At 48.2% G+C, this 20,314-nt stretch overlaps 6 protein-coding genes across 6 annotated transcripts; 5 read left to right on the top strand and 1 right to left on the bottom strand.

Moving 5' to 3' along the window:
• The first annotated feature begins 100 nt into the window (after positions 1 to 100).
• On the top strand, positions 101 to 1,692 carry LOC117864910 (uncharacterized). Its single transcript, XM_034748978.2, has 2 exons — positions 101 to 890; positions 1,406 to 1,692. The coding sequence occupies exons 1-2, from the start codon at positions 620 to 622 to the stop codon at positions 1,690 to 1,692; spliced, it is 558 nt and encodes a 185-aa protein (XP_034604869.2). The 5' UTR covers positions 101 to 619.
• Positions 1,693 to 3,150: 1,458 nt separating this feature from the next.
• LOC117864911 (uncharacterized) lies at positions 3,151 to 5,564 on the top strand. The gene is made up of 5 exons (XM_034748979.2): positions 3,151 to 3,716; positions 4,232 to 4,455; positions 5,050 to 5,247; positions 5,394 to 5,444; positions 5,553 to 5,564. Exons 1-5 carry the CDS (start codon positions 3,446 to 3,448, stop codon positions 5,562 to 5,564), a joined length of 756 nt encoding a protein of 251 aa, XP_034604870.2. The 5' UTR covers positions 3,151 to 3,445.
• Positions 5,565 to 6,032: 468 nt separating this feature from the next.
• Positions 6,033 to 7,377, top strand: LOC117864912 (uncharacterized). The gene is made up of 2 exons (XM_034748980.2): positions 6,033 to 6,542; positions 7,058 to 7,377. Exons 1-2 carry the CDS (start codon positions 6,272 to 6,274, stop codon positions 7,342 to 7,344), a joined length of 558 nt encoding a protein of 185 aa, XP_034604871.2. The 5' UTR covers positions 6,033 to 6,271; the 3' UTR covers positions 7,345 to 7,377.
• A 2,209-nt stretch (positions 7,378 to 9,586) lies between these two features.
• Positions 9,587 to 11,279, bottom strand: LOC117865851 (citrate-binding protein). The gene has a single exon (XM_072295094.1). The coding sequence runs from the start codon at positions 10,320 to 10,322 to the stop codon at positions 10,005 to 10,007; it is 318 nt and encodes a 105-aa protein (XP_072151195.1). The 5' UTR covers positions 10,323 to 11,279; the 3' UTR covers positions 9,587 to 10,004.
• Positions 11,280 to 11,518: 239 nt separating this feature from the next.
• On the top strand, positions 11,519 to 13,085 carry LOC117864913 (citrate-binding protein). Its single transcript, XM_034748981.2, has 2 exons — positions 11,519 to 12,251; positions 12,684 to 13,085. Exons 1-2 carry the CDS (start codon positions 11,766 to 11,768, stop codon positions 13,083 to 13,085), a joined length of 888 nt encoding a protein of 295 aa, XP_034604872.2. The 5' UTR covers positions 11,519 to 11,765.
• A 1,486-nt stretch (positions 13,086 to 14,571) lies between these two features.
• On the top strand, positions 14,572 to 18,786 carry LOC117864290 (V-type proton ATPase subunit C). Its single transcript, XM_034748336.2, has 11 exons — positions 14,572 to 14,798; positions 14,882 to 14,950; positions 15,062 to 15,189; positions 15,287 to 15,386; positions 16,006 to 16,073; positions 16,267 to 16,408; positions 16,666 to 16,782; positions 16,880 to 17,005; positions 18,040 to 18,123; positions 18,206 to 18,285; positions 18,372 to 18,786. Exons 1-11 carry the CDS (start codon positions 14,676 to 14,678, stop codon positions 18,466 to 18,468), a joined length of 1,134 nt encoding a protein of 377 aa, XP_034604227.1. The 5' UTR covers positions 14,572 to 14,675; the 3' UTR covers positions 18,469 to 18,786.
• Positions 18,787 to 20,314: the final 1,528 nt, after the last annotated feature.

Consider the following 20,314-nt stretch of genomic DNA (forward strand, 5'->3'; position numbering starts at 1 on the left):
CTAAGCCCGATTGAAGATTGAAGAGCAATGAGATTTGGTCCGACAAAAGAATTCACGGTCAAGACAAAGCTCTTACATACTAGCTTTTGGTCTTTGGAGGCACAGCTTGTCCGGTGGCCCCATCTATTTGGACGTCTTTGGCACCAGATAAATGCAAAATATTTGCATGCCTAAGAACCAGACAGGTGCAGTACTAGCCAATAGAAACATTGTCACAAGCACATGTTGCACACCCCCTACGCTGGCATCCTTTTTTGTCACCGCTTGCCTTATCCGCTCCAGCACGCGCCGCCGGCCACCTCCGCCCCGCGCCCGCCGTCGCCGGCCGTCCTCCGGCCTCCCTGCGCCCGCGCCCGTGCCATCCTCCGACCCCGTGCGCCCATGGCCAAGATGGGGATTTTGGCCCCACGAAGGGACGAAGCCGCGGGGAGCCCCTTTTTGGGCTTCTCCTCCCTCTCCTGGCTCCTCTCAGCGAGATTTCCGGAGCTTCAGGTATGAAGCCGGTTGAGAAGCCCTACCAAAGGGGGCCTAAGTTTAGTCCGGGGTACCCCCTAGAGGCATCTCGTTAACCTTCTCTTCGGTGGCGGGGCAAAAACCCTAACCTTCTCGGCGGCGGAATATGGAGGCGATGGATCTGGAGGCGAAGCTGGGTGAGAACGGCCACGGCCACAAGGGGTCTGATCTGGATCCGGAGAAGGCCGCGGGTCAAGTGCTTCAGGGCGGCGATGCTAAAAGGCCCCGCGAGGCCGACAACGGCGACCACCGCAGCGCCATGGAGACGGATGAGGAGGAGGACGAGGAGCTGGGGCCGGAAAGTTGCTTTGAATTGCACCGCAAGAGTTGGCTCTCGATGTTCGGCAGAAACGGCGCCATCCCCTTCGAGGCCGAGAGTACGTATTCACATGCACATCTCTCATGCTTTTCCTCGTCTTGATCAAGCATTCGTTTCTTCTCTTATATCAAGGAGGCATATATAATTAGACGCGTGAACTTGCTGGGGACTGGTGCTTGAGATCAATGGTAGGAGGTCGATCTGTCTAGCCAGACGGGGTGTAGGTCTACATTCTTTAATTTAGAAGAACGCCATGATGTGGGTCATCCGTTTTAGATCCTGTTGTTTACAAAACCTACTGATTTTATTTTAGAAAGAATAAAAGATAATATTAAATGTTAATATGAACCCCGTTTCAATCCGATATTGGCTTGAGATCTATGTGAGTTACCCATATGTTTGCTCCTAATTACATTGTTTGTCAAATAAATCCCCTTTCCAAGCCATTTTATCATATACAGCTACGAGTAACAGTTTTTCCTTATGCACGGCATTTGTTTGCTTCATCATCAATCAATTGTGATGTCTAGGTATAGATGACTGGACTAACAAATAACCCCCTTCCTTTTTCAGCTCAGTACCCTCCCATGTGCTACACGGACATACCGATGCTGCCAGCAACTGCTGGACCTGGTGATACCATGGAGGTCTTCTTCGTCAAGGTGAATCAGATCACCAGCGACCTCCAATGGCCACTAGATGTCTATGGCATCGTCGCTGTGCGCGATTCCCTAGACTGGAAGCGCAACTACCTCTTCAGTCGAGGCAGAGATAATTGCCAGACCCTCACCTCTCAGGCATGTTCAAACATCTGTGTTTCAACTTCTGTCCTATTCCATCGCCCATTTAATCTACTATAAGCATCGCAATGCATGTATATGGTGTAATCTGCTTGGTAGTACTGGTAATATCAGCTGATTTTTATGGCGTTTAACTCAAAGCTAGCATTCGGAAGAAATATTTATACAGGTTGATACTGTGAATTAGGATCAGAACCTTTCCATCAGAGATACTTTATGCATGTTGCTGCTGGCTCTTAAAACGTAAATAGTAAAACTTGGTTGTATTTTTAAAAGTATATCAAATGTAGTTTTTATAGTTGGTATCCACTTCACTTCTTGGTTGGCTGGCCCTGACATGCAAGATTTCAGTAGGTGGGCACATTCCTGATCCTTAAATCTTCATTTTAGAGAATGCTATTAAGTGGTTTTGTATGTGCATCACTGGTGAAATAAATTGCTGGCTGCTGATTCACCTTTAGTGATGGTGTTCCCAAAGGCAATTGAAATTTGCTGGCCTTTAATTTGTCTGGCTGCTGATGCACCTTTAGTGATGGTGTTCCTAAAGGCAATTGAAATTTGCTGGCCTTGAATTTGTGTCACTGTATGCAGGATTCTCTTTTGGAACTTACAGGTCCTAGCCGAGCTATCCTGCTGTGGGATGAGCCTATTTTTGAGATTGACCTGAAAGTGAAGGACAAAGGGAGTTCATCGTCTGAAGATGACAAGATTTTATGCTTGGATTTCTTTGGATACAACAACATCTCTTACAAAGGCAGTCTCAGTTACACCACTACAGAGGAAAATACTGTTTGGTGGCTGATAAGCCGGCTGAATAAGCTGAAGCGAACAGGAGGCTTGTCGCCCTCAAAATGAAGTGGTTTAGGGACAAAAAAAAAGTATAGACCAACAAAGCATCAGTTTACTTTTTAAATTTTTGCACAAAATTCACACAGAGCCAAACTCCCCTTGGGAAAGATGGATTGATACAACAGTGTTTGCCAATGGTAAAACGACTTGGGGATAAAGTGAATAAATCGACAGCAGCTTGGTGGTGACAATTATTATCTCTAATTCACCTTTACAGTGACAATTGTGATAATTGGCATTGACAGTTGGATATCTAGAAAGCCTGTCGCCACTCAATATCCTCACCTATACTCATATGTGACAAGCACCAAGACCTGCTACAATGGCTAGCTCGACCAAGTAAACCTAAGCCCGATTGAAGATTGAAGAGCAATGAGATTTGGTCCGACAAAAGAATTCACGGTCAAGACAAAGCTATTACATACTAGCTTTTGGTCTTTGGAGGCACAGCTTGTCCGGTGGCCCCATCTATTTGGACGTCTTTGGCACCAGATAAATGCAAAATATTTGCATGCCTAAGAACCAGACAGGTGCAGTACTAGCCAATAGAAACATTGTCACAAGCACATGTTGCACACCCCCTACGCTGGCATCCTTTTTTGTCACCGCTTGCCTTATCCGCTCCAGCACGCGCCGCCGGCCACCTCCGCCCCGCGCCCGCCGTCGCCGGCCGTCCTCCGGCCTCCCTGCGCCCGCGCCCGTGCCATCCTCCGACCCCGTGCGCCCATGGCCAAGATGGGGATTTTGGCCCCACGAAGGGACGAAGCCGCGGGGAGCCCCTTTTTGGGCTTCTCCTCCCTCTCCTGGCTCCTCTCAGCGAGATTTCCGGAGCTTCAGGTATGAAGCCGGTTGAGAAGCCCTACCAAAGGGGGCCTAAGTTTAGTCCGGGGTACCCCCTAGAGGCATCTCGTTAACCTTCTCTTCGGTGGCGGGGCAAAAACCCTAACCTTCTCGGCGGCGGAATATGGAGGCGATGGATCTGGAGGCGAAGCTGGGTGAGAACGGCCACGGCCACAAGGGGTCTGATCTGGATCCGGAGAAGGCCGCGGGTCAAGTGCTTCAGGGCGGCGATGCTAAAAGGCCCCGCGAGGCCGACAACGGCGACCACCGCAGCGCCATGGAGACGGATGAGGAGGAGGACGAGGAGCTGGGGCCGGAAAGTTGCTTTGAATTGCACCGCAAGAGTTGGCTCTCGATGTTCGGCAGAAACGGCGCCATCCCCTTCGAGGCCGAGAGTACGTATTCACCTGCACATCTCTCATGCTTTTCCTCGTCTTGATCAAGCATTCGTTTCTTCTCTTATATCAAGGAGGCATATATAATTAGACGCGTGAACTTGCTGGGGACTGGTGCTTGAGATCAATGGTAGGAGGTCGATCTGTCTAGCCAGACGGGGTGTAGGTCTACATTCTTTAATTTAGAAGAACGCCATGATGTGGGTCATCCGTTTTAGATCCTGTTGTTTACAAAACCTACTGATTTTATTTTAGAAAGAATAAAAGATAATATTAAATGTTAATATGAACCCCGTTTCAATCCGATATTGGCTTGAGATCTATGTGAGTTACCCATATGTTTGCTCCTAATTACATTGTTTGTCAAATAAATCCCCTTTCCAAGCCATTTTATCATATACAGCTACGAGTAACAGTTTTTCCTTATGCACGGCATTTGTTTGCTTCATCATCAATCAATTGTGATGTCTAGGTATAGATGACTGGACTAACAAATAACCCCCTTCCTTTTTCAGCTCAGTACCCTCCCATGTGCTACACGGACATACCGATGCTGCCAGCAACTGCTGGACCTGGTGATACCATGGAGGTCTTCTTCGTCAAGGTGAATCAGATCACCAGCGACCTCCAATGGCCACTAGATGTCTATGGCATCGTCGCTGTGCGCGATTCCCTAGACTGGAAGCTCAACTACCTCTTCAGTCGAGGCAGAGATAATTGCCAGACCCTCACCTCTCAGGCATGTTCAAACATCTGTGTTTCAACTTCTGTCCTATTCCATCGCCCATTTAATCTACTATAAGCATCGCAATGCATGTATATGGTGTAATCTGCTTGGTAGTACTGGTAATATCAGCTGATTTTTATGGCGTTTAACTCAAAGCTAGCATTCGGAAGAAATATTTATACAGGTTGATACTGTGAATTAGGATCAGAACCTTTCCATCAGAGATACTTTATGCATGTTGCTGCTGGCTCTTAAAACGTAAATAGTAAAACTTGGTTGTATTTTTAAAAGTATATCAAATGTAGTTTTTATAGTTGGTATCCACTTCACTTCTTGGTTGGCTGGCCCTGACATGCAAGATTTCAGTAGGTGGGCACATTCCTGATCCTTAAATCTTCATTTTAGAGAATGCTATTAAGTGGTTTTGTATGTGCATCACTGGTGAAATAAATTGCTGGCTGCTGATTCACCTTTAGTGATGGTGTTCCCAAAGGCAATTGAAATTTGCTGGCCTTTAATTTGTCTGGCTGCTGATGCACCTTTAGTGATGGTGTTCCTAAAGGCAATTGAAATTTGCTGGCCTTGAATTTGTGTCACTGTATGCAGGATTCTCTTTTGGAACTTACAGGTCCTAGCCGAGCTATCCTGCTGTGGGATGAGCCTATTTTTGAGATTGACCTGAAAGTGAAGGACAAAGGGAGTTCATCGTCTGAAGATGACAAGATTTTATGCTTGGATTTCTTTGGATACAACAACATCTCTTACAAAGGCAGTCTCAGTTACACCACTACAGAGGAAAATACTGTTTGGTGGCTGATAAGCCGGCTGAATAAGCTGAAGCGAACAGGAGGCTTGTCGCCCTCAAAATGAAGTGGTTTAGGGACAAAAAAAAAGTATAGACCAACAAAGCATCAGTTTACTTTTTAAATTTTTGCACAAAATTCACACAGAGCCAAACTCCCCTTGGGAAAGATGGATTGATACAACAGTGTTTGCCAATGGTAAAACGACTTGGGGATAAAGTGAATAAATCGACAGCAGCTTGGTGGTGACAATTATTATCTCTAATTCACCTTTACAGTGACAATTGTGATAATTGGCATTGACAGTTGGATATCTAGAAAGCCTGTCGCCACTCAATATCCTCACCTATACTCATATGTGACAAGCACCAAGACCTGCTACAATGGCTAGCTCGACCAAGTAAACCTAAGCCCGATTGAAGATTGAAGAGCAATGAGATTTGGTCCGACAAAAGAATTCACGGTCAAGACAAAGCTATTACATACTAGCTTTTGGTCTTTGGAGGCACAGCTTGTCCGGTGGCCCCATCTATTTGGACGTCTTTGGCACCAGATAAATGCAAAATATTTGCATGCCTAAGAACCAGACAGGTGCAGTACTAGCCAATAGAAACATTGTCACAAGCACATGTTGCACACCCCCTACGCTGGCATCCTTTTTTGTCACCGCTTGCCTTATCCGCTCCAGCACGCGCCGCCGGCCACCTCCGCCCCGCGCCCGCTGTCGCCGGCCGTCCTCCGGCCTCCCTGCGCCCGCGCCCGTGCCATCCTCCGACCCCGTGCGCCCATGGCCAAGATGGGGATTTTGGCCCCACGAAGGGACGAAGCCGCGGGGAGCCCCTTTTTGGGCTTCTCCTCCCTCTCCTGGCTCCTCTCAGCGAGATTTCCGGAGCTTCAGGTATGAAGCCGGTTGAGAAGCCCTACCAAAGGGGGCCTAAGTTTAGTCCGGGGTACCCCCTAGAGGCATCTCGTTAACCTTCTCTTCGGTGGCGGGGCAAAAACCCTAACCTTCTCGGCGGCGGAATATGGAGGCGATGGATCTGGAGGCGAAGCTGGGTGAGAACGGCCACGGCCACAAGGGGTCTGATCTGGATCCGGAGAAGGCCGCGGGTCAAGTGCTTCAGGGCGGCGATGCTAAAAGGCCCCGCGAGGCCGACAACGGCGACCACCGCAGCGCCATGGAGACGGATGAGGAGGAGGACGAGGAGCTGGGGCCGGAAAGTTGCTTTGAATTGCACCGCAAGAGTTGGCTCTCGATGTTCGGCAGAAACGGCGCCATCCCCTTCGAGGCCGAGAGTACGTATTCACATGCACATCTCTCATGCTTTTCCTCGTCTTGATCAAGCATTCGTTTCTTCTCTTATATCAAGGAGGCATATATAATTAGACGCGTGAACTTGCTGGGGACTGGTGCTTGAGATCAATGGTAGGAGGTCGATCTGTCTAGCCAGACGGGGTGTAGGTCTACATTCTTTAATTTAGAAGAACGCCATGATGTGGGTCATCCGTTTTAGATCCTGTTGTTTACAAAACCTACTGATTTTATTTTAGAAAGAATAAAAGATAATATTAAATGTTAATATGAACCCCGTTTCAATCCGATATTGGCTTGAGATCTATGTGAGTTACCCATATGTTTGCTCCTAATTACATTGTTTGTCAAATAAATCCCCTTTCCAAGCCATTTTATCATATACAGCTACGAGTAACAGTTTTTCCTTATGCACGGCATTTGTTTGCTTCATCATCAATCAATTGTGATGTCTAGGTATAGATGACTGGACTAACAAATAACCCCCTTCCTTTTTCAGCTCAGTACCCTCCCATGTGCTACACGGACATACCGATGCTGCCAGCAACTGCTGGACCTGGTGATACCATGGAGGTCTTCTTCGTCAAGGTGAATCAGATCACCAGCGACCTCCAATGGCCACTAGATGTCTATGGCATCGTCGCTGTGCGCGATTCCCTAGACTGGAAGCGCAACTACCTCTTCAGTCGAGGCAGAGATAATTGCCAGACCCTCACCTCTCAGGCATGTTCAAACATCTGTGTTTCAACTTCTGTCCTATTCCATCGCCCATTTAATCTACTATAAGCATCTCAATGCATGTATATGGTGTAATCTGCTTGGTAGTACTGGTAATATCAGCTGATTTTTATGGCGTTTAACTCAAAGCTAGCATTCGGAAGAAATATTTATACAGGTTGATACTGTGAATTAGGATCAGAACCTTTCCATCAGAGATACTTTATGCATGTTGCTGCTGGCTCTTAAAACGTAAATAGTAAAACTTGGTTGTATTTTTAAAAGTATATCAAATGTAGTTTTTATAGTTGGTATCCACTTCACTTCTTGGTTGGCTGGCCCTGACATGCAAGATTTCAGTAGGTGGGCACATTCCTGATCCTTAAATCTTCATTTTAGAGAATGCTATTAAGTGGTTTTGTATGTGCATCACTGGTGAAATAAATTGCTGGCTGCTGATTCACCTTTAGTGATGGTGTTCCCAAAGGCAATTGAAATTTGCTGGCCTTTAATTTGTCTGGCTGCTGATGCACCTTTAGTGATGGTGTTCCTAAAGGCAATTGAAATTTGCTGGCCTTGAATTTGTGTCACTGTATGCAGGATTCTCTTTTGGAACTTACAGGTCCTAGCCGAGCTATCCTGCTGTGGGATGAGCCTATTTTTGAGATTGACCTGAAAGTGAAGGACAAAGGGAGTTCATCGTCTGAAGATGACAAGATTTTATGCTTGGATTTCTTTGGATACAACAACATCTCTTACAAAGGCAGTCTCAGTTACACCACTACAGAGGAAAATACTATTTGGTGGCTGATAAGCCGGCTGAATAAGCTGAAGCGAACAGGAGGCTTGTCGCCCTCAAAATGAAGTGGTTTAGGGACAAAAAAAAAGTATAGAACAACAAAGCATCAGTTTACTTTTTAAATTTTTGCACAAAATTCACACAGAGCCAAACTCCCCTTGGGAAAGATGGATTGATACAACAGTGTTTGCCAATGGTAAAACGACTTGGGGATAAAGTGAATAAATCGACAGCAGCTTGGTGGTGACAATTATTATCTCTAATTCACCTTTACAGTGACAATTGTGATAATTGGCATTGACAGTTGGATATCTAGAAAGCCTGTCGCCACTCAATATCCTCACCTATACTCATATGTGACAAGCACCAAGACCTGCTACAATGGCTAGCTCGACCAAGTAAACCTAAGCCCGATTGAAGATTGAAGAGCAATGAGATTTGGTCCGACAAAAGAATTCACGGTCAAGACAAAGCTATTACATACTAGCTTTTGGTCTTTGGAGGCACAGCTTGTCCGGTGGCCCCATCTATTTGGACGTCTTTGGCACCAGATAAATGCAAAATATTTGCATGCCTAAGAACCAGACAGGTGCAGTACTAGCCAATAGAAACATTGTCACAAGCACATGTTGCACACCCCCTACGCTGGCATCCTTTTTTGTCACCGCTTGCCTTATCCGCTCCAGCACGCGCCGCCGGCCACCTCCGCCCCGCGCCCGCCGCCGCCGGCCGTCCTCCGGCCTCCCTGCGCCCGCGCCCGTGCCATCCTCCGACCCCGTGCGCCCATGGCCAAGATGGGGATTTTGGCCCCACGAAGGGACGAAGCCGCGGGGAGCCCCTTTTTGGGCTTCTCCTCCCTCTCCTGGCTCCTCTCAGCGAGATTTCCGGAGCTTCAGGTATGAAGCCGGTTGAGAAGCCCTACCAAAGGGGGCCTAAGTTTAGTCCGGGGTACCCCCTAGAGGCATCTCGTTAACCTTCTCTTCGGTGGCGGGGCAAAAACCCTAACCTTCTCGGCGGCGGAATATGGAGGCGATGGATCTGGAGGCGAAGCTGGGTGAGAACGGCCACGGCCACAAGGGGTCTGATCTGGATCCGGAGAAGGCCGCGGGTCAAGTGCTTCAGGGCGGCGATGCTAAAAGGCCCCGCGAGGCCGACAACGGCGACGCATTGCCCGACACCCTGTGCCTTGGCGCTCTCCACCTTGTCGAAGCGGAGCGGGGTGCCATTCTGCTCCACCGCCCAAACTTGCCGAGGTTCTGAATGAACGGGTCGTCGACGTGAGCTACCGTTCTCCATGTACAGAGGTAGGGCCCCGCTGCCGCCGGCGAGACGACAACGCAAACGACGACAGCGGCGACGAGGAGGCTGCAGGTCGTCATGGCTTCACGATAGGTTTGTGCGGTAGTTGCGTTTTTGGATTCGACCGGTAGTTATGTACAGTATTAATGACGCAAAAGATTAGGATATGGAAACTTAAATGTCAGCATATTGAGTACCTTCCAGATAATTTATGAGAAAACAATTAAGGCAGTGCTTGCATCTGCTAGCAGGTGGCAAGATGTTTATATCCTGCTAATTGTATGGTGTAGGAGTACAATCGTGTAGCTTTCCCGGAGTAAAATCTTTTCAGCACGATTGATCGCTTAGTGAGAATTGACTTAATTTTTTTCCACTATTCAATTTGCGATGAAACAGCGGATACGATTTGCACAGATCAGTAAAAACTTCATCTCCGGCGTGTGGTAGAAGCCAAGTAAATTTCACGGAACTATACTGAGATTACAAAAACTTCATCAGTGCTCAGAAGCTCATTCCGGATTAAAAATAGAAACATGTCTCCTCAAATACGATGACAAAAACATACTTGATTTTTAATCTTTTAGAGGTTTTTTAGGGACTATAAAGAGCAGTGCTTGGTACGTGTAGCAAACTAGTAGGGCTTGGTATAGACGGTCACGTTCCTCCAGCGCGACTCCACGCGCGGCGACACGTCGTGGTGCTGCACGTACACGCCGAACTTGAAGTAGTACAACGCGCTCGGCGTCACGTCGACGGCGAGCCTCGGCGCGCCGTCGACGTACACGGCCACCGTCGACGCGCCGACGTCGTGCACGACGTTGAGCCGGAACCACCGGTCGTAGATGCAGTCCTCCACGGCCTCCCCGCTGTAGTACTGCAGCGTGCCGTTGTACACGTGGAGCATCAGCGTGGTGGCGTGCGCCGCGCCGTCCTCGTTGTGGATCTGCATCACCGACGCGCCCGACGTCCCCGACGGCACGTACCCGTAGCCCTCGAACTGCCACACCCCCGACGAGTAGTCATGGCCCTGGGATTAAATTCAGACGTACAGCACTGAAGAATTCAAGCATGTGATGAATTTGAATAGAGTTTTAGAGAGGTTTGCATGTGTGACGGCAGGTGCTTACGGCGAGGCGGACTTCGGTGCGAGGATTGGTGGCGGTGACGGTGTTGAAGGGCTCGTCGTCGGCGTACACCCAGAACGTGCGCACGCCGGTGGCGAGGTCGTAGCTGTAGCGCTGGTTCTCCGCCACGTCGTAGGGGCTCTGCACCACGAAGTTGCCCTCCGGGAGCTCCACCTGGACGAACCCGGCGGTCAGGTTGCAGCTGCCGTCGACGGCCACTACGACAGCAGGCGCAGGAAGGGCGACGCATAGGATTACTAGTCCTAGCGCTGCCGTGGGCACAGCACCGCCGCCGGCGGCGAGGCTGCGGAGGGAGGAAGAGGCCATGGTCGATGAGATCGAGGATTGACAATGAGATTCGACCGGTCCTAGCCGCCACAGTAGTCGAGTTTGTGCATGGTTATATGTGTGATTAACAGGGACTTGGGTGGTGATGTCCAAGAATGGATTGTCACCTTGTGTTGGCACTTGCACGCCTTTGGGCGTGATGTTGGCATCCAGCCAACCGAGTGTCATGCCTGGCTCAATATTGAATGGCTTGATGGCGCGTATTGTCACTTGTCAGTTTGTAGTGCGACGGCCGGGGACAGGGACGGACGGCAAGCGATTCAACCATTTGCAGTTACGTCCTTCGAAAATGCTGTACAACGAGCATTCTTTCTGACTGCTCTTTTCAAATACTTTGGCGTCTGTGTGTCTGTTTGGTTCCCTACGAACATGAACAACACAAAATATATGCCGGTAATGCCAACATAGAAAACTACTATTGTTGGTGACACCTGCAAAAGTTTGGCAATGCCATCGAAATCGAGTGTCACATATCTTGGCAATCACCAAGTTACAAAACTGCTCACCTTTCGACGCCACAAGGTCCAGCCGGCCGGGTGAATCCTGTATGAAGAAATTGTTGATGCCGGCGTTGCTTCCTTGCTCGCTGAACCTTTTTCTACCTCCAAGTGTTACCGTGTCACTAATGGATGTGATGTGAGAAGACAGAGGAGCCATGCAGCTGCAAATAAGACGCTAGTTTTTTTTGGGGGGCACTCTAAGTAAAAGATGGTGCACCACTTTTTTGCTCCGGAGAAACAAGGGACAGTGTAGCATAGTACTGTATTATAGCAACAAAGAAGATTCAAGTTTATTCGACCATCAGTTCCAAAAAAATATATTTGACCATCAGTGAAACAGTTGGTGTCCCTTCCTTTTGCCGGCCGGCGCCGCTTTTACTACACACAGCCTGCTGAGTGCTGACAACACATGCATCATCAATGCATTCGTTATTCAACCGAACAGCCGGCTTGCCTTGGCAGGGCAGCAGGTCCAAAAGGCAAGTGCAAAACGACATGACCACACGCACTGATCTGACCGGGACCGATCCATCGATCAAACCAACCTTCCTCTCATCCTCCAGGGCATCGTCGCTCTGCTCCACCAGCCCCAGCGGCCGTTACTCCCCACTTGCCGGCGCCACCATGGGGACATTACTAGCTATAGTGCTGGTACTGGTAGTTCTGTGCCTGGCCGTCCCCGCGTCCACCGTGGCCACCGGCAGCTGCAACGATCTCACCGCCGGGTTCGTGAAGGTGCAGCTCCCGGAGAGCGACTTCGTCGTGCAGAGCCCCTACGACTTGCCAGTGGAGCAGCGCTACCGCTACGACGCCTGCACCGGCGTGCGCACCTTCTGGGTTTACGCCGGCGACAAGCCCTTCAACAACGCCACCACCACCAACCCCCGAACCGAAGTCAGGCTCCGAGTAAGCACAACACGAGCAAATGCCATGGCTTCTTTAGTTGTCTCTCTCCTTTGGCTTTTGGGTTAATTAAAGGGTGTTTGGGAACATCCTATTAAAGTTTAACACCTATCACATCGGATGTTCGGATGCTAATTAGGAGTACTAAATATAAGTTAATTACAAAACTAATTGCACAGATGGAGTATAATTCGCGAGACGAATCTATTAAGCCTAATTAGTTCATGATTTGACAATGTGATGCTAAGTAACCATTTGCTAATGATGGATTAATTAGGCTTAATAGATTCATCTCGCAAATTAGCACAAGGTTCTACAATTATTTTTATAATTAGCTCATGTTGAGTCCTCCTAATTAGCATCCGAACATTCGATGTGACACTGTTAAAGTTTAGCACCTCGTATCCAAACAGCCCCTTAGTCGTTTCATCGCAGGGCCATGACTACTCTTCCGGGGTGTGGCAGTTCGAGGGCTACTGCTACGTGCCGTCGGGTACCTCGGGCGCGTCGGTGATGCAGATCCACAACGAGAACGCCGGCGCGGCGCACGCCACGACGCTGATGCTGCACGTGTACAACGGCACGCTGCGGCACTACAGCGGGGCGGCGGTGGAGCCGGGCATCTACGACCGGTGGTTCCGGCTCAACGTCGTGCACGACGTCGGCGCGTCGACGGTGGCCGTGTACGTCGACGGCGGCGCGCCGAGGCTGGCCGTGGCCGTGGCGCCGAGCGCGTCGCACTACTTCAAGTTCGGGGTGTACGTGCAGCACCACGACGTGTCGCCGCGCGTGGAGTCGCGCTGGAGGAACGTCACCGTCTACACCAAGCCCTACTGATAACACGCCAGAGTACCTCTTCTGAAGGGAAAATATGGTTACTCGTGGATCTTCTTCCACACTCGATGGCTTTCATGTTTGCCGGCTTCGTCTTTTGGCAAACTTGGAAGGATGCTGAAGCTGTAAAATGCATGCTTCCCTTCCCTCGACCTCAAGCACCTACTTGGGGTCAACGAAAGCCCACCGGATCAAAACACAGAGAGAGGAAAGTGCCCGTGCATGCCCAAGAGAAAGTAGATGATGCAGGCGTATGTGTTTGTGTTAAATTGTGTGTGATGCTAAAAAAAAGTTAAACTGTGTGTGCATGCCGTAGTGGATGGCACGAATGAACTTATATATTTGGAATATTCAGAAAACTAATATAGCTTCCTCTGCTGCCCTTATCTTCTTTGCTGCACCCACAAATTCCTTTGTTTTTTCTTGTTTTCTTTGTTTTTTTTTTACACAATTGTCGGCGCTTCCGTCCTTATCTCCTAGCTACAGTGCATCAGGGCGAAAAGGAGGCGATACGCGTTTCCGGCGGCGATTCCGCCGGTCCCTTTCTTCTCCGGTGATGGCCTGTCCGGTGCCGGAGAGGGAGGAGAGCCGGGGAATCGACACGCGGCTGTATATAGACTAGATGGGTTAGTATCTAGGTCTCTGGTTTCCTCGCCGTTGATGCTGAGGGCGGAGGTACGGTCTCCGGGGGGTGGCGGTGCTGCCACTACGCCGGCAAATAAGTCTCCTTGCTGCTACTGATGGTGCGGCGAGGCTTTTGCTCTTTCGAGACGGTTCCGGTGAGGCTCTGCTTCCCGACCACCTTGGAAGGTATGTTTTTCTCCTTCGATGCGAAAGAGGGGGAGAAGGGATTCCTCTACAGGGGGGCTTTCTTCCGGGTTGTCGATGAACTCGACAGCTGCGGATTTGCTCCGGGTCGTCGATTTCGTCGACGTCGCCGGTTTCTGCTTGACCAAGCAGGCGACGGTGACAGCCGATGTGCGCCAGAGGGGAGATGTCTTGCGGCTTCAAAAAGCTGGAGGTCACGTCGGTTGGCTTGGCCGGGTTTTTGTCCTGGGCGGCAAGCTTCTTCTCCATCTCCGGCGGATCAGGAAGAGGTGCAACGACTGGGACTGCCTTTGTAGGATCTGAGGAGCTTCAGTTCAAATTCGTTTTTCTTTAGGGTCCTTTGTGTATTTGTGCATCTCTGGAGCTTGTGGCTGTGGTGTGCGTTGTATTTTTTTCTTCGCCAGGGTGTTTTATGTAAAGGCCACGTTTCAATGAATATGGGATCCAGCCCCTTCGCAATTTTTTTTTTTTTTGAGAGAGCAACAAGTTCCTTTGCTGATGGTTGCTGTTATGAAAGCCGCAAGGCCCAGCAAGCGTTGGGGGTCCAGGGAGTTCAAATCGTTCGTTTTCGTACAAACACGTTGCTAAAGACCCGGCCCGGCCCGGCCCGGCCCGTCATCGTTTCCTTCCTTTTCCTGTTTCCTTCCTTGCCCGGCGCGGGTCCTCATCATCTTCTCCGATCCCCTTCCCTGACCGAGACGAGATCCCGACAGATCAGATCAAGGCGCCCACACACTCGCGACCTGCTCGACGGCGGTGTCGGCGATGGCAACCCGTTACTGGATCGTCTCCCTCCCCGTGCAGTCCCCCGGCGCCACCGCGAGCTCGATCTGGTCGCGCCTGCAGGACAATATCTCCCGCCACTCCTTCGACACCCCGCTATACCGGGTAAGCCACCTCTCCTGTCCGTCCCCCTCGCCGGAATCATCTAGAGAGCTCGCCTCGCCTGACCTCCTCCCGCCCCCGCGCAGTTCAACGTCCCGGATCTCCGCGTCGGCACCCTCGACTCCCTTCTCGCCCTCAGCGACGACCTTGTCAAGGTGTGCTGCCCTGCCCCTTCGATTCCGTCCCCATCTCGTTCGCTTCTGCTCCGAGCATTGGTCTAGGGTTCGATTCGATGTGACTCTGTCTTGCCTCTCACCCCTCCGCAGTCCAACATCTTCGTCGAGGGCGTGTCGCACAAGATCCGGAGGCAGATCGAGGACCTCGAGCGCGCCGGAGGTGTCGAGAGTGGGGCCCTCACCGTCGATGGCGTCCCCGTCGACACCTACCTCACCAGGTCTGCCGCTAACTATGCTGTTCGCCCCGCCGATCGGGATCGGATGGATGTTTTGTGCGACATGTAGCTCAGAAGCTTGTCTGGGTTGCGCGTGCAGGTTCGTGTGGGATGAGGGCAGGTACCCCACAATGTCGCCGCTCAAGGAGATCGTCGGCAGCATCCAGTCGCAGGTCGCCAAGATTGAGGACGACATGAAGGTTTGTTTCTCATACACAACTGCGCTCATCTGTTTTGAATGGTCCAATCTGATGCCGGGTCAGAATGTTCAATAAAGATTCACCAACTTCAACATCACATATATCGGTGAGACTTGTGGGTATTGCATTTATCTAGCACACAATTGGATACAGTCTGAGGTTGCTTTTTATAATTCGCAACTGACTTGCTCGGTGCTGTTACCGGAACATTATCAGGGTTTTCATGCGTTTCTTGTTCCCCATATAGGTGCCTAGTTACTTGACAATTAGCTCTACTTCTCCTTTTACTAGCATTAAGTTTCCACATTCCTTTTATACAAGTTTACAGATCACAGCTAGGGTGTAAAGTTATGAGAAATTGATGCCATATTTTCTCAGGATAAAGCAAACCCATATATTTCACAGCTAACATGCCATTGAACTCTGCCTGTGATTATTCCTTCCAACTCTTTCTACAAGCTCTTAGCTACACTTCTTTTTCTTCTGCGGTGTATCCCCATATGGGGTTTGGTCTCAAATTTATGAGCTTCAGTTCATTGTAGTATTACGCAATAATGGTCTCTGTAATGTTGTTGGCTGGAAGCTGAGTTTTCAGTGACTGAAATGTTTTATTTTCCAGGTTCGAGCAGCGGAATATAACAATGTAAGGAGCCAGCTTAGTGCAATCAACAGGAAGCAAAGTGGGAGGTAAACTGTGTTGCCATACTTTTGTGACTAGAGTTTTATAGGAAATGCTTGATGCTTACTCCTATGTTATGTCGCTGTGATCCCAACCATCATTCAATTCCTTTGTTGTTTAAAGTAAAGTAAATAGGAAAGAAGAATGATGTCGTCTGTTGCTTGTTATGCACTGATTAATTTGGCTTTTCTTGTGCGACAGCTTGGCAGTTCGTGATCTTTCCAATCTGGTAAAACCGGAGGATATGATCACCTCAGAACATCTAGTAACACTTCTTGCTATTGTTCCCAAGTACTCCCAAAAAGACTGGATGTCAAGCTACGAGTCACTCGACACATTTGTGGTAATGTTAATTTTTCGTTGCACACTTCATTTATATTCCTTTTTAGCCTGTTTTAGAACATCCTAAATGGCTACATTTTTCTTCTAACTTTCATCTAAAAGAGAAATTGAATGCTGTTTTAATCTGCCCATAGAAAGATCTTACTTTTTTTTAAAAAGCTGTCAAGTTGCTCTAAATTGTATCCCTTATTTCATTCATTATATTCATATTTAGCATTTAGCAGCCCTTTCGTTTTGAGCTAACTGATGGTTTTATAGGTACCAAGGTCATCTAAAAAGCTCTATGAAGATAATGAGTATGCACTCTACTCTGTAACACTTTTTGCTAAGGTTGTTGACAACTTTAAGGTCCGTGCTCGTGAGAAGGGTTTCCAGGTAAGATTTCCTTGGATGTCTTATGTTTTACATTAACCTGGCAACCCATCTTTTCAATCTTCTTTCATTCACCAAGTTTTGTTCCATTTAATTCCAGGTTCGTGATTTTGAGTATAGCCCTGAAGCACAAGAAAGTCGGAAGCAGGAGATGGAGAAGCTACTGCAAGACCAGGAAGCTATGAGGTCCTCTCTTCTGCAATGGTGCTATGCCAGCTACAGTGAGGTACTTGTTTTTCCAACATAGTCCAGTACTCCAGTGGTCCTATCTATAACAATATTTCTTTCTTTAAAAATGCAACTGGTTATGTTTCACTGTGAGTGTCAGAAACGTTGAATGAAAATTTTAGTCCATGTTTATATGGAAAGCCATTATGTTGTTAATGATTGGTGTCATTATTTTCTTGATTTGCATTAGAATCAATAAGTTGCTCTTATTCAAGCTTTAAATAAGGACATTAGTTGTGAGTTCTGACTTCGATGCTGGAATTGCTTTTGATTGATGTTATTACTATCTCAGTGGCACAGCTTTGTTCTTTAGGGAGGAAATTCCTATGGTGGCAACTGGTAACTCATTGAGCATAAGTTATTGTCAGATTCGGATTAATTAAAGCTATAAATGATGGGAGTTTTTTTTTTCATTCTTATGGTGCACAGAATATGGAACTCTAATTCTCAGAAAGTTGTAATAAAGTAGAAAAAATCGGTGTTCTCTATCCATGAAAAACTGCTGTCCTGGTTTCAATTGGTTTAGGGCTATGAAACTCCTAAATTTTCATAAGAAAAGATTTATTTGCTGAGGGCTAGATTTAGATATTGCTTGTGCACTTGATTGTTTATGGTTGGCTTCCAGGGCCAGCCTTGATTTTTCGAGGGCTGGGGCAAGACAAAATCAGAGGCTGTTTATATTTAGGAAACAACATTTAATAATGCTGATTATTTCAATTGTAATACTGACCATGTATCTTGTTTCAAAAACACCAGCTTCTAGTAAGGCGTTGGGGCGTAGCATAACATCTAAGTGCCAATTAGTTGGGTGCATAGGTCACAATACTCAAAATCACGAACCTGGAATGAGCATCTTCTATATTATTCCTTTACAGTTCTTTTAGTTGCATGTGTTGGTTGTAAAAAAAAAAGATCACTGGCTCGCTTAGAATTCTATCAACTGATTTACTCTTTTTTCCAATTTTTTTCATCTTCTCTATTCCAAAAAAAAATCATCGTCTTGCTTGCTCAATTGAATCTATTTTTGTGCAGGTATTCAGTTCCTGGATGCACTTCTGTGCTGTGCGTATCTTTGTAGAGAGCATTCTTAGATATGGTCTGCCACCATCATTCCTGGTAATTTGCTCTGCTGTCTTTGACTCTTTGTGATGGTCAACTCTATCTTTCATGTCGTATCTGATCTTATCTCTTGCATTAGTCTGCTGTTCTTGCACCATCTACAAAGAGCGAGAAGAAAGTAAGAAGCATCTTAGAAGAGCTTTGTGGCAATGCCCATAGGTAATTCATTGTTTTGAGTTGCAGTCATTGTGTTGTTAAGTCACATCTTGGTCTTGTTTTTCACTAATGCAACATTTGAATTGCAGTACTTATTGGAAATCTGAAGACGATGTGAGTGTTGCTGGTCTGGGAGGTGAATCAGAGCTCCATCCTTACGTCTCCTTCACCATAAACATTGTCTGAGCCCAGTGTATCGCCTATTTTCTGTGGCCTGCCAATATTTTGAAGCAGCTATTACCTTGAGTAATCGAAAGTTCGAAACAAACGAATGGTTCATGTATATTACTTGTGACACGCCAATTCTTTCTTGATTTGTCACTTTTCTCTGGTACTGTAATTTATATTGGAGAGAGCAGCCGATCAATAATGTAGCTTTTGAGGAAACTGAAATATGTTGTAGCTGAAGAAGAGATCCATCACCTTGTAAAGCTTTTGTGGATACTTGTTTTGTAACATTGGGCTACTGGATTTACTGTAATAAAGCCATGTCAAATAAATTCAGATCGGCGTCATCAAGATTTGGAGTTTAGCCATTGAGGCCCTCTCCTGGCAGATTGATTCCCTAAGTTCCCGCTCGTGCTTATCATTCATTTCTATATCAGGAATTTCAAAATTGAAATTGAATGCAAAGGGAATCCCGAGAATTCTCCAAGTAGTTTAGTCAAACCCAAGAACGTCAACATAACCAAAAGCACCTATGAGGTATATACCAATCAAAAAGTTTGAAGAAGCAGAGTGTAAAAGCACAAAATGGGCACAAAGGAATTTCAAATAATCTTTGAAATTTAGTAAGATTTAAGAATTTCAGATCCTCTAAAATAAGTAATTTAACATATTTTTTTAACTGAGATTAAAATTTGCTGAACAAATTTATGGACCTGGTTGAGCCTAAGTCATACTTCAGGGATAGAATTGGCTATTCTCTCTTAGAAAAGAAACTAAAGAGAAGCAGCTGAGCTGACACCAAAACCAGCAAAGTTGCGTAGAATTTTTCAGATTAAAAAATGTGTACAGTTTGTGGCCAGCCTACGTGTAAAAGTCTGAGAGGCGTAGTCAGCTAGCTCGTGAGCTCGTCAAATATTGTTCCTCCAGCTGATGCATGGATGGATGCTGGAAAATGTTGCTGTGCGCCGGTGCCTAACGCTAGATGCCTGGTCTGCACTCCACCTTCAAGGCACGGTGATTCTGCCATGGATTCAACATGCTTTCCTTCGCCGCACAGCAAGCAACGTCCGGTACGTCTTATAAGTGAAGCAGGCTGCAGTCTCGTCGTCGAGATGCTGGCCGCGGGCCGCCGCCGGTGTCACGTCGTGGCTGGGCTTGACATTTCTCCTCGCCGTTTCATTGTCCTCCAGGACGGATGCGGATGGGTCTTGGAACTGGGAACGGCGGCGCCTCTACGAGCTGGGGCGACCATGTCCGTGGAGCACCGCGCCGCGCCGGCGGCGGCGTCGGGCGGCAGGCACTATACTGCGTCAACATCTACGTGAACAACAACGTGCAGGGGGTCACCAACTCCGTGCTGCTCGGGAGCAAGTTGCTGATGAGAGACCCCAGGGCACGCGTCACGAGCCACTGCCGGCCGCGGCGAGGTGGCCGCCGCCGCGTGGTGAAGACGAACGAAATAGGGATCGGCTCCGTCGTGCTTCTTTGCGTAGCAGCTGCTGCCGCTGCTACGTGCTGTTGTACATCGGAGCAGAGCAGACTACTGAGCAGCGGCATGCTTCTGATGATGATGATGATGATGATGATACCGTCGCCGTCTCCTCTGATCTTGAGCAATAGCGCGTGACCAGCGTAGCTCGACGAGCCGCCGCCGAAACAACACACAGTGACACAGCAACAAGGGCGCCGTGCCTCCCTCGCCGCTCGCCGCACCTGCGCACCAACTGAACGAATGCGTTTGGCTTTTTAGCTGCGACGATTGCTGGCCAGGAAGACGAGTCGCTTTGGCCGCAGGCGGCAACAGCACCATCGATGTCGGCCGCCGGGAGCAAGGATATATGGAGGCGAGTAGCGTCGGAAACGC

Source organism: Setaria viridis, chromosome 7 (genome assembly GCF_005286985.2).
Source record: "Setaria viridis chromosome 7, Setaria_viridis_v4.0, whole genome shotgun sequence".
NCBI lineage: Eukaryota > Viridiplantae > Streptophyta > Magnoliopsida > Poales > Poaceae > Setaria > Setaria viridis.

Bases quoted from the DNA above. Each gene is read 5' to 3' on its own strand.
- LOC117864910 (XM_034748978.2), top strand. From the start codon at position 620: ATGGAGGCGATGGATCTGGAGGCGAAGCTGGGTGAGAACGGCCACGGC. The intron at 891-1,405 runs GTACGTATTCAC...TTCCTTTTTCAG, and splicing joins CATCCCCTTCGAGGCCGAGA to CTCAGTACCCTCCCATGTGC.
- LOC117864911 (XM_034748979.2), top strand. From the start codon at position 3,446: ATGGAGGCGATGGATCTGGAGGCGAAGCTGGGTGAGAACGGCCACGGC. The intron at 3,717-4,231 runs GTACGTATTCAC...TTCCTTTTTCAG, and splicing joins CATCCCCTTCGAGGCCGAGA to CTCAGTACCCTCCCATGTGC. The intron at 5,248-5,393 runs GTTTGGTGGCTG...AAATTCACACAG, and splicing joins CCACTACAGAGGAAAATACT to AGCCAAACTCCCCTTGGGAA.
- LOC117864912 (XM_034748980.2), top strand. From the start codon at position 6,272: ATGGAGGCGATGGATCTGGAGGCGAAGCTGGGTGAGAACGGCCACGGC. The intron at 6,543-7,057 runs GTACGTATTCAC...TTCCTTTTTCAG, and splicing joins CATCCCCTTCGAGGCCGAGA to CTCAGTACCCTCCCATGTGC.
- LOC117865851 (XM_072295094.1), bottom strand. From the start codon at position 10,322: ATGCAGATCCACAACGAGGACGGCGCGGCGCACGCCACCACGCTGATG.
- LOC117864913 (XM_034748981.2), top strand. From the start codon at position 11,766: ATGCATTCGTTATTCAACCGAACAGCCGGCTTGCCTTGGCAGGGCAGC. The intron at 12,252-12,683 runs GTAAGCACAACA...GTTTCATCGCAG, and splicing joins GAACCGAAGTCAGGCTCCGA to GGCCATGACTACTCTTCCGG.
- LOC117864290 (XM_034748336.2), top strand. From the start codon at position 14,676: ATGGCAACCCGTTACTGGATCGTCTCCCTCCCCGTGCAGTCCCCCGGC. The intron at 16,783-16,879 runs GTAAGATTTCCT...ATTTAATTCCAG, and splicing joins CTCGTGAGAAGGGTTTCCAG to GTTCGTGATTTTGAGTATAG. The intron at 18,286-18,371 runs GTAATTCATTGT...TTTGAATTGCAG, and splicing joins CTTTGTGGCAATGCCCATAG to TACTTATTGGAAATCTGAAG.